Source organism: Myotis nattereri (genome assembly GCF_964212035.1).
Source record: "Myotis nattereri genome assembly, chromosome: 12".
Lineage (NCBI taxonomy): Eukaryota > Metazoa > Chordata > Mammalia > Chiroptera > Vespertilionidae > Myotis > Myotis nattereri.
The window spans coordinates 79,662,109-79,676,327 of record NC_138087.1 but is presented as its reverse complement, the minus strand read 5'-3'; the positions used below and the strand labels follow the sequence as shown (position 1 = coordinate 79,676,327).

Here is a 14,219-nt window from a genome sequence, read left to right as displayed (position 1 = left end):
CAGTGAGCCAGAGCAGCCCAGCGGGGCCCTCTTGCTGCTTCTCTCCTAAGCCCTTCCTTGCTCACTGTCCCAGCTTTAACAAGCGGAGCCTCAAAATCAAAAGGAAAGAAGAGGCCTTCGTGTGCGTGCGTGCGTGCACCTCCCGGCTCTGGATAGAGCTCCAGGAATAAGTGGGAGTTAGAGCCCCCGCGTGCTGTTCAAATCCAAACTGAGGGAAATAGTCCAGTCAGGTTTCTAGAAATGAATGCAAGTCTTTTTAAACGGTAGTAAACCTTTCTGTAAGGAGTGGTGCTGTTGAGGTCAGTCTTCAGTGACTGCAGAGCGCCCTCCAGTGTGTTGGAGGTTTTTGCACAAAAACAATTAGCCGTGAAACCACTGACCAAAATGTAATGTTTTCAAGGAAGATCTTGTGATTCCGGTTGCAATAATGAGAAGAAAAGTACTAGGTCTCTACTCTTACCTGTCCTATTACCTAAAATTCTCCCGTGCAAGAGAATTGTGTCCTCTTTCATCCTTTATTATAAAATCCACATTAGAATTTTCCAGTGGTTTTAAAAAATAGACTCCAAGAAGTTTATTTAAAAATAGAGAAGATGTTCTAACCCCACCACGATTCTGATGCTGCCTTGCTCTGTTAGATAAAGGCAGTGGGACCGACCAGGGCCTCCTGGCCAGGCAGAGGGGATCTGCAGGTGCTCGCGCTTCAGCCTCAGCATCTTCCCTTATGGAAAGTGGAGTTGTCATAATGAACACGGGCATCTGGGACACTGCCCCGGGGCCTAGGGCAGACCCAGGGGATGGCTTTTGCAGATGTGGAGTTAATCAGGACCAGGAAGGAGAGAGGAGACAAAGCCAGCACTCTTCCCTGCAGCCTACCTCCTGGGGTGACAAGCAGTGTCGTCAAGGGTCTTTCCTGGTGACCTAGACGGGAGCGATCACGTCCCATCTCTGAGAACCAGGTCCACGTGCCTCTCTGCAGGCATCTCCTCCCTGGAGATCAGGGAGGGGTTGTGCGACGGCCGCAAGCGGACTTCCTTCCGAGGGAAGTAACTTGGGCCCACACTGTGTGGGCGCTCGGTGGAGCAGTGGGCAGCGGCAGCTCGGAGCCAGTGGCCAGTGCTGAGCTGTGTCCCGGGGGAGAAAGCCCAGACCGCACTGCAGCAGCTTCCCTCCAGTGTGTTTTCTCACAAGTGGTGGGTAAGAATCGGAGCCCAAAACCAGCTGTCCAGTAGCTTGTCTGTTTTGCTAAGTAGTATCCAAGAGCACTGACACCATAAGCCTTGATTGAGCCAGGAGCATGCAGTGATGAGCCATCTCCGTGCACACTTCACGACAGGAAGTCCAGTCGCGGAAGTGATTGCATTTCCTATAATTCGTGGGGTTGAAGGTTCTCTACAGCTTGGCACTCAAGTCACTGTGGAGCATCTGGGACACTGCCCCGGGGCCTAGGGCAGACCCAGGGGATGGCTTTTGCAGACGTTCCGAGCAAGGCCTGTGGCTCCGGCCCACAGCTGCTGGCACACCCCGGCCTTCTCGGACGCCCTGTCTTCCTTCTGTTCAGAGGAACTCAGTGGCATGGCATGTTGGGGGATCAGCGTTTTCCATTGAAATATCTGCTTTCTTGCCAGCACAACACAGGGCGCCTCCCTGGTCATTGTTCACTCCAGGACTTGAATGGAAAGCAAGTGTCCAGGAAAACTGGTACCCGGCCAGCTTCGGTGACTTGGCTTTTTAGGCTGTGAGTGGCCACATGCTAACATGCAAGGTTGTCATCCCTTACACTCAGAGCCCTTGGTCCCCCCAGCTGTGTGTTTTCCAGGGTGAGTGTGGTTCTGGGGTCTCCTGAGGGCAGATCTCTGCCTCCTGGCTTTGTAGTCCAGCCAGCCAGGCTCACTGCCTTGGCACGCTGGTCGTCACAGAAACTCAGCCAGGAGAGCTCGCGTGGTTAGGAGACTGGTCCTGCAGGGCTATGGCTGGCAGTCAGGGACTGTCACGTGCTCAGGACACTCGCTGAGTGTGAGCCATCCCCACACATCTCCCAGGAGCTGAGCAGTGTGGTACAGGCGTGTGGCCTTCCCTGCCGCCTGTGGAGCCGTGTGGTACAGGCGTGTGGCCTTCCCTGCCGCCTGCTTCTTCCTCTTTGTCGTAGGACCAGACTGCACTTCATGTAGTTTAAGTGAGATGGTTCATGCAGAACCTTGGCACCCATCTGACCACCAGGGAGCATTCAGCAAGAGGAGCTGGTCATCATCATCATGAGATAGTCCGTGTGGCCCTTTGAGGGACTATGTGATGTTGGGGGGGGGGGTGCCCCCTCTCCTAACGGCGCTCCTTCCCAAGAACTGGCTCTGGCACTCTAGCTCTGCAAAAACCTCCGGTCCAGAAGGCAGCCACCTCTGTTTTAGACCCTCAGCCCCGCCAGTCTGCGCGGCTATAAATAAAGCTGCTGTGGAGAGGCAGCCGTCCCGTCAGAGGCAAGGCCGGGCACCAGCCAGACCCTAAAATAAACTTGGGGCTCTGCTGAAGTGGTGTTTCTGTCCAGCGGCCAGCTCCGCCTCTCTCCCTGCTCGCATGAGTAAATAGTATCGTGCGGGGCCTGGAAATACTCCAGGGAGGCCGGAGAGACCAGGCTTGTTGAAAATGGTCTGATGATGAGCCCCGACGTGGCCCTCATGTCTGCAGAGCCCCTGGAGAGGCCTGAGCTTTCTGGTGATTAGAGAGCAGCCCTTGCAGCTCTCCGCCCCCAGAAGGTACTCCTCCAGCTTGGCGCCTGTCCTAACAGGACTGCATAGCTTGAATACCAGAGCTGCTCAGGAGCCCGAGGGAAGGAGGGAGGGAAGGAGGGCGGGCACTGTCCTGGAGATGCAAACCTCCCCCCTTTCTCCTTGGTGGCTGTCCCTCCCCTGCAGTGCCCGCCCTGGTGCTGCGGGAGCCTCCTTCCCCCGCTCCCTCTGTGGGCCTGCACCTGGGCAGCACCTGATGCTTGTCTGCTACCCTCCACCCAAAATTGAGACACTGCGGAGTCAGGCAGTGTTCCAGGCGCTCCAGGAATAGCGTGAGAAGCAATCCCTAAGTATTCCTCCGTCCAGCACATCGGCTTGGCCCTGTTACATGCCTCAGCTCTGCTGTGTGCACTGGTTCCCAGGTTGGTATTGGGAGGGCAGTGACGTGGATCGTGCTTGTGGCGGGCCAGGCCGAGCTCAGCACTCACAGGGCGTCACCATTAAATCCACACAGAGCCTGTGCCAGAAGTGCCATTGTTTCACCCCAGGTGCATGTGGCTTGAAAGTGTGCCCTCCGAGCCATTACCCTGTCGCAGCTCCCAGAGAAGTCCCCAGCAGTGTGGGAGCCGCCACCCTGAGCTTGTCACATGAGACCTGTGTAACAGGCCACATGATCAGTGAGGAAGCGTGATGCATTGTGGTCACACAGTAGCTGTTGTGTAAGTCAGGGGCTTGTGTGGCAGGGCCTGCTCGGTGCTCAGTGAGCTTGCAGGGGTGGGGTCAGGAAGGAGAGTGTCGGGACTCTAGCAAGAGCTGGCCTTTTTGTCTCGGTCCATTCCGGCTGCTATTTGTTAACAAAGCACCACAGACTGGGTGGCTTGTCAGCGACAGAAATGTGTTCTCACAGTTTGGGAGCTGAAAGTCCAAGATCAGGGTGCTAGCATGGTTGGTGAGGACCCTCCAGGCCCCAGACTTTTCACTGTATCTTCATGTGGCAGAAGGGCCAGCCTCTCTCTGGAGCCTCTTTTTTTTTTAATGGATTTTAGAGAGATCGGTCAACTTGTTGTCCCACTTATTGATGCATTCATTGGTTGATTCTTGTATGTGCCCTGACCGGGGATCAAACCCACAACCTTGGTGTATCAGGATGACCCTCTGACCCACTGCACTAGCCGGCCAGGGCTCTCTGGAACTTCTTGAGGGCGCTGTGGCCACTCAGGCTCCACAGCCATCAGCACGAGAGCCGCTGGGCTGGGGTGTGGTAGTATTTGACTTTCAAGGGGTAAGTCCAAAGAGGTTTACTTACCCAAAAGGTTCAACGTGAGTCAGTATGACCCGGGATCTGACGGTGATGTTGAGCTTAGCCACCAGGCTCCTGAAGGACCGGAGGCATCGGTTGGGAGAGTGACAGCAGAGGACATGACCGCCTTACAGAGCGGGACCTGCTGTCCTTGGGGTGTCCTGCTGTGGAGACCCTGAGGACAACACTGGTCAGCCTCCAGGCCTCTCATGGGAGGATGCCCAAGGGGGAGGGTGGTGGGGGGGGAGGTACTAGGCCAGAGGATCCGGGGCTGGTTGGGCCTGGTCCGGGGCCTCCACGGAATTACTGTGAGCAGTCTGTCAGAGCTCCGCTGAGTTAATCTAATGACTTTCTCTCTTGTCTGTTTCCTTCTTCCCATCTCCTCGTTTGTGTTTGTTTTCCCTTGGATTCTCTAGTATAAATCTGTGTTTAGGTCCTACTCCCAGGATTTCGTGCCTCACAGCCAAGCTTCCGCACAACCTTTCCTCCCGTCTACCTCCTCTTCCTCTCCGCACTTCCCACCTGTCCACCAGTCTCAGAGCTCGGACCTAGCGCGGCCCGCCGCGGCCACTCTGCCTCCCAGCGCCGCGGACGGGCCTCCTCCGTCTTCTCAGGAGAGCACCTTTCATGGGAGCACTGTCTGCCTTCCTTCCGAAACCTCTCTCCCTGCCTCGCCCCAGACGCCTTCGGTGAGAACTCCGCACACCCGTGCGGGCTGCGTGTGTGAGAAAGCGGTGTCGCTGCTCAGGAAACCTGCTCCGCTCGCGGTCAGGTGTGGGCAGCACGGCTAGTGCAGGTCCCGAGGCGGACAGCCTCCTACAGAGATCCCGACACCGGGGCTCTAGTCTCCGCACGTGGGGCTGCGGCCACTGAGAGGCGGTCCGTGATGGTGAGCACGAGGTAGAGGACGTGGCTCGTTTCCTGTTTGACTGATGGTTAGAGGAAGGCGCAGAGATCACAGACGTGCCTCTGGCTGTGTGCGGTCTGAGTGCGGGGCCTGCTCTCCTGTGCTGGCCACGGGCTGTGACCTTCCTCCGCGCAGGCAGGTAGGGCCGAGCAAACGCAGGCAGGGCATCTTCACAGCTGCCTCTTTCCCTCCATTATTCCTCCCCCACGCTGGGGACCCTGCTGTCCCCACCACAGCAGAGTGGGGAGGTGCGCCTCTGAGGGCAGTGAACGGCCCGGGCCTCTTGGGAGAAGATCCCGCAGGAGGCGTGTGTCCCCTGGACACCAGCACGAGGTGGCCAGGCAGCTTTGCTCTGACCTGCGTGCACGCGGCCGTCTCCTCGCCCGTGGAAGGAGGTCCCGGCTGGGCTCCCACAGGCTGCCCGCTGGGCCTGAGGCCGGCTGGAGGCCGTCACATCTGCTTTCCTCTCATCCTCCCCAGAGTGAAAATGCCAGTGAGGAGGTTGGTGGGGGTGAATACGTCAGTCTGTACTCCTCTGGCCAGAGCAGCGCGGAGCTGGCTCACTCTCGAGGAGTAAGTAGCCTCGCGCTGCCTTGTGCATGCGGCTGCCTGGCAGGACTTGGCCCAGCTTCCGTCTGGCTGCGCCTCTCGGTTACCAGCAGGCCGGGCCCCGTGGGAGAGGACGTGGCTTCTGTGTAGGTCTTCCCGTGGCTTCCGCTTCCGTGCATGTGGCACTCCTCGAGCCGGGCCGGTAGGTCTTCTGGAATCTGTGGGGCTGCCTGCTGATGGCCTCCCACGCTCGTGTGCTCTTGGGACTTCCCTCAGTCCCAGCTTCTAGTGCTGAGGTCCACCCTCCATCCCTCCCCCACAGGGAGGCTCTCTCCCCACACGGAGCCTTCCACACTGTCGCCCCCTCTTCCTGCCCAGCACCCCCTTCACCCCTTTGCCAGCTGCTCCCCTGGCAGTGGTGAGTCTGGCAGGGAGCCCTGCTGTGCCTCAGCGCACCTCCCTCCTGAGGACCACCTGACACGGCACGTTCTACCGCTGTCCCCACTCCCGTCGAGCCAGGCTCAGCAGTTCCGTCGGGGAGTCAGCTTCCAGGTTTTGCTGCAGCAAAACATGAGCAAGTTCAAAAGCTTCAAAAATAACTCTCCTCAAGGGAATCCCCACAGGGTCCTAGACATCCACACAGGCTGCCCTGCTTAGTGTCAGCAAGTCCCTAGAGCAGCGGTTCTCAACCTGTGGGTTGCGACACCTTTAGCGGTGGAACAGCCCTTTCACAGGGGTCGCCTAAGACCATCCTGCAGATCAGATATTTACATGATGATTCATAACAGTAGCAGCATGACAGTTATGAAGTAACAACGAAAATAATTTTATGGTTGGGTCACAACATGAGGAACTGTATTTAAAGGGCCAGACGGTTGAGAACCACTGCCCTAGAGTATTGTGGGATTTTCAGTGCAGTGGGATTGGACCCTGTGTGTAGGAGCTTAGCTATTTCTCCCCTGGAGTTCTCACCTCACCTATGGCCTCCGGTGCCCCGCCCCCCGCCCCTGGCATCATCCTGGGCCGGCCCTCCAGAGCCTGCCCCCCACCTGGTGCATGCTGCATGCTGACCACTTTTACTGGAACCCGCTCCATGACGATGTCCCATAGGTTCTTGCTGCCGTTCTGTGCTGGCCTTGGTGGCAGCCCAGGGATGCCGAGTGCCGTGTTGTCGCTGAGCGGGGTGGGCGGGTTCCCAGGAAGAAATGAGGTGGCTGGAGGAGGGCTGGCACTCATACACGGGAGCAGCTAGACCCTTTGGAGCCAGCCCTGGGAGGCCATCGAGCACTCGGTCCTGGGCACGGTCTTTAGCCAGGTCCGCGAAGCTCTGCTGCCCACCCGCAGGGATAAGGACACAGGTTTGGGAGGTAGAGAGCCCTGGGTTTGAGTCGCTGCAGCCTTCTAGCTGTGTGGTCTTGGGCAGGGCCCTTCATCTGTGTGTGTGTGTGGATGGACAAGATGACACGAGCTAAGGGACAGGGCCTTGGCGTGGCAGCAGTGCCTGGCTGAGCTTTGCTGAGTAATATCGACTGTGACATCCTTTCTCCCACAAGGTGGTTGGGATGGCTTCATCTCGGTTGGCAGTTGGCATGTGTTGTAAGCAGTGGCACCTGCACGGTCCCAGAGGCAAGATGCTAGTTGAGAGGCCCTGTGATGTCTGTGCAATGAGCCGTGTTCATGGGCAGCTGGCTCACATCTTGGACCCTCCCTAGGAACCTACACTCTAAAGCCACCTGCAGGCAGGAATGCTGGGAAGCAGATCAGCCCCGCATGGGCACCTGTCAAACCCAGCACTGGCTTCTCTTTTCAGGAATCGCCAGCTGTGAGAGATGGACATCCCAGAGATCCCTCCTCGGTCGGCAATGCCCCCGGGAAGGAAAGCAGAGACGGAGAAAGGTAGGGCGTGATCACGGGGGCCCGGAGTCTGCTGGCAGGAGGCTCTATGTCCATGCTCTTTCTTTTTTTGTGACTCTCACTTTGACATGCTCAGGGTAGAAAGCATGAAAGTACAGAAAAGTGCAAGAAAACAGGAAAAATCACAAATAACCCACCGTGAAGGCCTTCATTCTGTCCTGCAGTCGACCATTACTTGTTGGTCACCTGCACACCGTTATCCACCTTACTGACTGCCGTGGCGGGCTTTTGGGTCCTAGGCAACGTCCTCGACCTCATCCAAGTTCAGGTGCAGTGAGAGAGTGAAAAACATCCCCCAAAGTTTTTACGTTTTATAGATGCACTGTATATAGTGTATTCTTAAACCATTTGAAAGTAAGTTACAGAGCGACTCTCAGCTCCTAAATACTCCGCACGCCTCCCAAAAATTTTAAATGCCTACCTGATGACAGTACCATGTCACGTCTAAGAAAATAATACACTTCCTCATATCAGCACACTACCTGACAGGTCCCTGATTCTCCCTAAATGTCTTGTACAGCTTATTTTTTTGGAACCAAGATCAGTCAAGAGTCATCATTGCATTTAGTTGTATGTCCCTTTCACCTCTTGTAGCATTTCAGTGTTAGCGTAAGGCAGGCCTGATCAGGTCTGAAACGGTAGGAGATTTCTCTAGTGTGCTCTTACAGGGTATACTGAGCAGGGCGTGCACCCGCAGCTTCATGATGGCACCTCTGTGGAATGTTCCATGCACAAGGTGGGCAAAAGGAGGCTTACAGTTATGAGTACATGAAACAATTTATTCTTGTATTGTTATTTAATTACTAGAGGCCTGGTGCACAAAATTCGTGCATGGGGTGGGGGGCAATCCCTCAGCCCGGCCTGCACCCTCTCCCAGTCCAGGACCCGTTGGGGGATGGCGCCTGCTAGCTCAGGCCCGCAATCCCCAGGGAACGGGCCTAAGCTGGCAGGTGGACATCCTGCTCGCAGTCTGGGACACCTCATTCCTTACCGCCCGCCTGCTCACTGCTCCTTAGCGCTCAGCTCATTGCTCCTTAGCACTTCCACAGAAGCGGGAGAGGCTTCCACCACCACTGCTGCACTCGCCAGCCATGAGTCCGGCTTCTGGCTGAGCAGCGCTCCCCCGGTGGGAGCACACTGACCACCAGTGGGTAGCTCCTGTGTTGAGCGTCTGCCCCCTGGTGGTCAGTGCATATCATAGTGACCAGTCGTTCTGATCATTCCGCCATAGCAGTTGCTTAGGCTTTTATTATATAGACCTGAGGCCTGATATATGAAATTCGTGCGAGAGTAGGCCTTCATAGTCGTGGCTGCCTCAGCCCTCGCAGCCCCGGCTGCCTCTGCCCTTGCAGCCCTGGCTTTGTCCAGACAGTCTGCTGTTCGGCCATTCGGTCGATTTACATATTACACTTTTATTATTATAGATTGTATTCGTTTCCATACAAACAACTGTAATCCTACTTTTGCCCACCCCTGTTTCAAGCTTTTCCTCCCTCTTTAGGCCAAGGTTCAGCTATCTCGGGGTCCTGGGTATAAAGCTAGGCCATACCCAATGTCATTGTCAGGCCCAAGCATAAATGGTTGAAGAGGTGGTAAGAATAGCAAGAGATCGAAGAAAACGATTAGAAAGCGTCCTATAGGGGCCCAGCCTGCTCTCAGCCGCTGCTCTGTGCCCACAGAGAGCCTGCTTCACCTGCCGGCCAGGGTCCCCGGGTGCCGAGTAAGGGCGGCGGGTCTTCTGGTTTCACACCTGGTGGCAAAGTGTGCCTGTGCCACACGACAGCCCCTCGTGGCTTCCATCGAGCTCATGGGGCCTGAAGGTGCTGTTTCTCAGAGTCCCAGTGGCCTTGGAAAGGAAGCAGAGGGTGGGCACACTTACTGGTTAGAAACATTGCTGGGATGTTGTCCTCTTTCCATAAAAGCCACCCCAGACAACCTTGACAGAGAGACGGGACAGGGCTCTTCCCGGGACCACGCAGTTTTGCTCTGGCCCATCCGTGTTGGCACAGGCTTCTGTCTTAGACACTTAGGGTTAAAAATGTGGCCTGTGACCACAAGGGCAGCCAGTGCCCACAGGATCCATCCTGAGAACCCTAAGCATAAATTGGGAATATGGGAGAAAACTCAGGGAAAGTAAGGCATCTATAGACCCAGTGCCCATGTCCCCCAAATGCCTCCCAGCCACCCACTGCTCCCCTGTTGGGGGGTCTCTCCTCCCTTTTCACTGGCCCACTCCTGCTCAGCTCTTCAGTCTCGGCTTGTCTGCCCCATCCTCAGGGGCTTTCCCTGCCCTTGAGACTAGGCTGGGACCCTGCTTGTTTTTTGTTTCCTTTTTAAATATATATTTTATTGATTTCAGAGAGGAAAGGAGAGGGAGAGAGAGATAGAAACATCAATGATGGAAGAGAATCATTGACTGGCTGCCTCCTGCACAGCCCCCACTGGGGATCGAGCCCAAAACTCGGGCATGTATCCTGACCGGGAATCAAACCATGACTTCCTGGTTCATAGGTCAATGCTCTACTGAGCTACGCTGGCCAGGCGACCCTGCCTGTTTTAATGTCTGTGTCTCCTGCTAGACCCAGCGCCCTCGGACAAGGGCAGGTCTGCCAGTTCACGCTTCTGCTCAGTAATGGCCCTCGGCAGCGACACGGGCAATGGCACTAAGGTCACGCGAACTCTCGCCCATCCTGCCTGGCCACTTGCTGTTCCTCTCCTTGAGCACTGACCGCACACGGTGGCCTTGACGGAGTAACTGAGACCAGCGCTGAGGGAAACAGATCAGTGGGACCTTCTCCATCCCCTTGCTTAGCCCTTCTGTTTGCCGCTGGATCATCCAGGGAGAGCAGAAATGTCCCACAGTCGCCTGGCTCCTGAGGGCGGCAGGCAGCAGGCCTGGCTGCCACTGTAGCTGTGATCAGGGCTTGCCCAGGGTGGTTCCCACGGCCAGGGCTGCACGGCTCCACCTGACCTCATGGAGCCAGGGCCTGTGGCACTTGCAGCACAAACCACTTGTCCCTCAGGGCCCTGAAGTCACCTGATGGTCCCGAATCAGCTCAGTCGGAGGAGGAAGTGGACGAACTGTCCCTCATCGACCACAGTGAGATCATGGCGAGGCTGACGCTCAAGCAAGAGGTGGGTACCTCGCAGGCCTTGGTGCAGAGTCTGGCCGGTGACTAGGGTGAGGGGCTTCGAGGAGAATGGAACCGGAGGTGTACCAGATAGAAGGGCCCAAGTGAGGTGCTGCCCCTCCAAGATGGCTGCTGGGATGTGGGCTCCGTGCACCTCTTCCATCCTGGCTTAGCGCCCCAGCCACCGTGGGTGCCACCAGGTCCTGGGCAGATGGATAAGTAACAGGAGAAAGTGCCGTCCCTTCTCTGAACATCTGGCCAGTGATCTTGGGCAGGTTAGAGGTCACCTCTGAGCCCCAGGTGGATGGTTGTGAGAACGAAGTCCATGTAAGGTGCTCGGCACAGGGCTGTGGTGGGTGCGCCCTCGTGTTATTGATAGAATGACCCACCAGTTCCAGCAGGCGAGACACAGCTGTTGGGGTCTCAGACTGCGTCCACCCTGAGCTTGTCAGGAGAGCTTATTGGCAAAAACAGTCCCCAAGCCTGTCAAATCCAGGGGAGCTACCCTGAGAGAGGATTGTGTCTCCCCTCTGCCCTGCGGTGCTGGAGACACTGAGGAATGGCAAGAACATGGCCCGCCCTGAGGGTGTAACCACGATCCTGGGCTCCTACTCGACGCAGCACAGAGGCACAGACACGTGGAGGGCGGATCCTGCCCTTTGCACACTGGGCGGGCGGGCTGAGCCGGCCAGGCAGGCAGGGCTGACGGGGGCGTGGACAGCGGGCTCCTCTACAGGAGAGGTGCTGGTTCGTGACCCTTCCCAGAAATTTCTTCTGAACAGTCAGGTCATGGGCATAGCCACCCCCACGCTTAGCTGGAAATCCCAGGCACATTGAGGACATGAGCCCAGGAGTGAGAGTGAAACCCGGGGGGCATGTGCGTCTGCAAGATCGACTGGGGGGCCCGTGAGTGAGGTTGTGCTCCTGTCACAGCAAGGGCGGCCGGACCCTGGTGGCAGCTCTCTTTGGCTCCAGGCCAGGTGAATAAGTTAAGGCCTTGGCGTGCTCACCTGGAAATAAGGCTGTTTCCTTAACTGGCAGGCGTCAGTCACAGGCGTCGGTCCTAGAAGCAGTGTCAGGTGTAACAAATGCCTTTGTGACACCATACACTCTTCTATGAAGGGCTCCCCAGAAGAACCCGTGACATGACAAGTGACGTCTCCCACCTGGGAGCAGATACTGATTTAGGGCAGCTCGCTGCTGCGCTGGGAGCATGAGCAGCTCGAAAGAGTCCCCCCGTGTGTGAGAACCGCGCTCCTCGCCTCCCTGACCCATGGGTTGGTGAACAGGGACGTGTCCCCCTGACCCAGGTGTGTCTCCGAGCAATGTGCGCCAGGCCGGCAGTGACTGGGCAGCCTCGGGGCCAGCCACCTCCCAGATGAGTCCCACTCTGTGCTTGTCTCCCAGTGGAGCGGGAGGGGGTGGGCGTGCCTGGCCTCCGCAGCGTGGCCACACTGGTCCCGGCTGAGGGAGAGCGGAGGGAGAGGGACCTGCGGTCTCTGGCACAGCATCGTCGTTGTGCCATCCCTGCCGTGGCTCTGAAACGGGCTTCTCCGGCTGCGCTGTCCTTGCAGGGTGACGACGGGCCCGACGTCCGGGGAGGATCCGGGGACATCCTGCTGGTCCATGCGACGGAGACGGACAGGAAAGGTATGGCAGTGCCTCTGCGGTGGCCTCTGTCCGTATCGGCTCCCTGGATCTGGGCGCGTCCTCTCCCGCCCTTCCCTGTCCTCTCCCACCCTCTCCTGTCCTCTCCCACCCTCTCCTGTCCTCTCCCGCCCTCCCCTGCCCTCTCCCGCCCTCTCCCGCCCTTCCCTGTCCTCTCCCGCCCTCCCCTGCCCTCTCCCGCCCTCTCTGCCAGACCTGAGTGGATCAGGAAGCGGTGACCCTGGGTCATCGTAGTTGGAGCCGCCTGGGGAAGCAGCAGTGAAAGCCAGGCCTCTGCTTCCCGCCTTCTTGGAGCGTGTCCCCCCGTTGGTGTGAGGTAGTGACCCCAGGACCCACAGGGGTCGGGAGGGCAGGTTTCAGGTGCAGAGCTCAGCTCCACAAACAGTACCTCGAGTGAAAACGGCTCCACAACAGTGTAAGGTAGCTCGCAGGTGGCTTCTTATACTTTCCCCGATGTTTGCGTGACATTTCATCGCAGACTAGATGGGGTTGCATTCACGTTCGCCCAGGGGCTTCAGCCCACAGCAGGGGTGCTGCCTCCCCAGGACGTGTTCCTGGCCCCTGAGGAGGAGGAGCCGCCTGTGGGCACCACGTCAGGCAGGAGAGCTGTCCTTCCACGCTGCATTCGGCCAGGGAGAGGAGGCCCGAGGAAGGCCTATGACCTTGGTCAGGACGGTGACACTCATTTTCCTTTTACATTGTAAAAGTTATTGTAAGAATAATGTAACCACAGTGCTAAAGTAAGGTGTGGAAGGAATTAAACATCCTAGTCTCTTGAAACCCTAACTCCCCAGTTTAGTTTTTGTAGATAACCAAATCCCTGTTTTATAGCAGATTTCTCAAAATATGATTCTGTAAACTGTTAAATTATGACAGTAGTACAAGGACAATATTTACATCGCAGAAAGTTTGAAAAATAGAAAAAGCAGAAATGGCTCCCACAGACTCACACAGCCACTGTCTTGCCCTCCAAGGTGTCCCCCCTGGTGTCTTCTGTTCGGGGCAGAGCCCAGGCCTGGAGACAAGTCTGAATCCTGGCTGTGCCTGTCACAGACCCGGGTAGCCACTGGGCACAGCTCCCCTCAGGCTCAGCTTCTGAAGAGGTTGGTAGTGCCTAGAGAATGTGATGATTGAACGCGGACACGGAACACGTCTGCACAGAGGGAGTCTCTGGAATGTCCCCTCTGGCCTTGGGGACAGCCGTGGCCCTGCTCTGCAGGGAGCCCTCTGGCCTCCGCTGGCAAGAGGACCGATTTTCTCTTTTGCCCAAAGGACAGGGCTGAGGGGGAGCTGGCTCCAGTCCTCAGCTCTGAGCAGCAAACTCCGCTGTCCTGCCCAGTGCAGCCAGCTGTGTCCAAGGCCAGAGCGGGTCCCGCAGGCAGGGCAACCAAAGACTTGCAGTTCCTGCCAACTGCCTGGGCGAGGAGGCGAGGAGGCGCCACAGCCAGCTGGGCTCCTGCTTGGTTTTGTTAATGGAAAGACTTTGAGGCTCCAGGGCTTCAGAGCCATCTGTACCTGGGACGGATTGCTGAGGCCTGGGTCGCGCAGCCAGCTCCACAGGTGCCTTCCTGCAGACCAGAGACCACACCAGTGGCTTTGGACTGGGAGGCCCTGCAACTCCAGGCGTGCAGACTTGGGTCCAGTCTTCCAGAGCAGGCGTTGGCTTGTGCTGGGCCCATCTCGCTTCCTTGCCCACCCTCTGAACAGAAGCCCAAACTTGACATAGCGGGTGGGTTTGGGGTCCAGGAAGCAGCCTAGCCTGCCGCTGTGGTCCCTGCTCTGACTGCAGCCTTGACCTCCCTCATAACACCTGCTCTTTCAGCTGAACCCCCAGTTCAGACCCAGGTGCAGGAGCAGGTGTTCCTTTTCCTCTCCTCTGTCCTGGGAGTGTCTGCAAAGGCAGGGCAGGGGCAGGAGCCAGGTTCGGCCAAGCCTGCACTCTTAGCCGGAAAAGTGGGGAGCCATGAGGTTTTTCCACCGAGGGAGCTGGGGGTGAATGAGAAAAGATGGGGCAAGGTGACCTGTGT

General features: G+C 57.3%; 1 protein-coding gene across 1 annotated transcript in view; it reads left to right on the top strand.

Annotated features, from left to right (window-relative positions):
- RAPGEF1 (Rap guanine nucleotide exchange factor 1) overlaps positions 1–14,219 on the top strand; it is a gene marked incomplete at its 5' end in the record, with an annotated part of 143,593 nt that overhangs the window by 118,015 nt on the left and 11,359 nt on the right. The window contains 5 exons of the mRNA XM_081103177.1: positions 4,440–4,712; positions 5,411–5,503; positions 7,290–7,375; positions 10,417–10,528; positions 12,099–12,174. Coding sequence (XP_080959303.1) covers positions 4,440–4,712; positions 5,411–5,503; positions 7,290–7,375; positions 10,417–10,528; positions 12,099–12,174 — 640 coding nt within the window. The remainder of the gene's footprint in view (positions 1–4,439; positions 4,713–5,410; positions 5,504–7,289; positions 7,376–10,416; positions 10,529–12,098; positions 12,175–14,219) is intronic.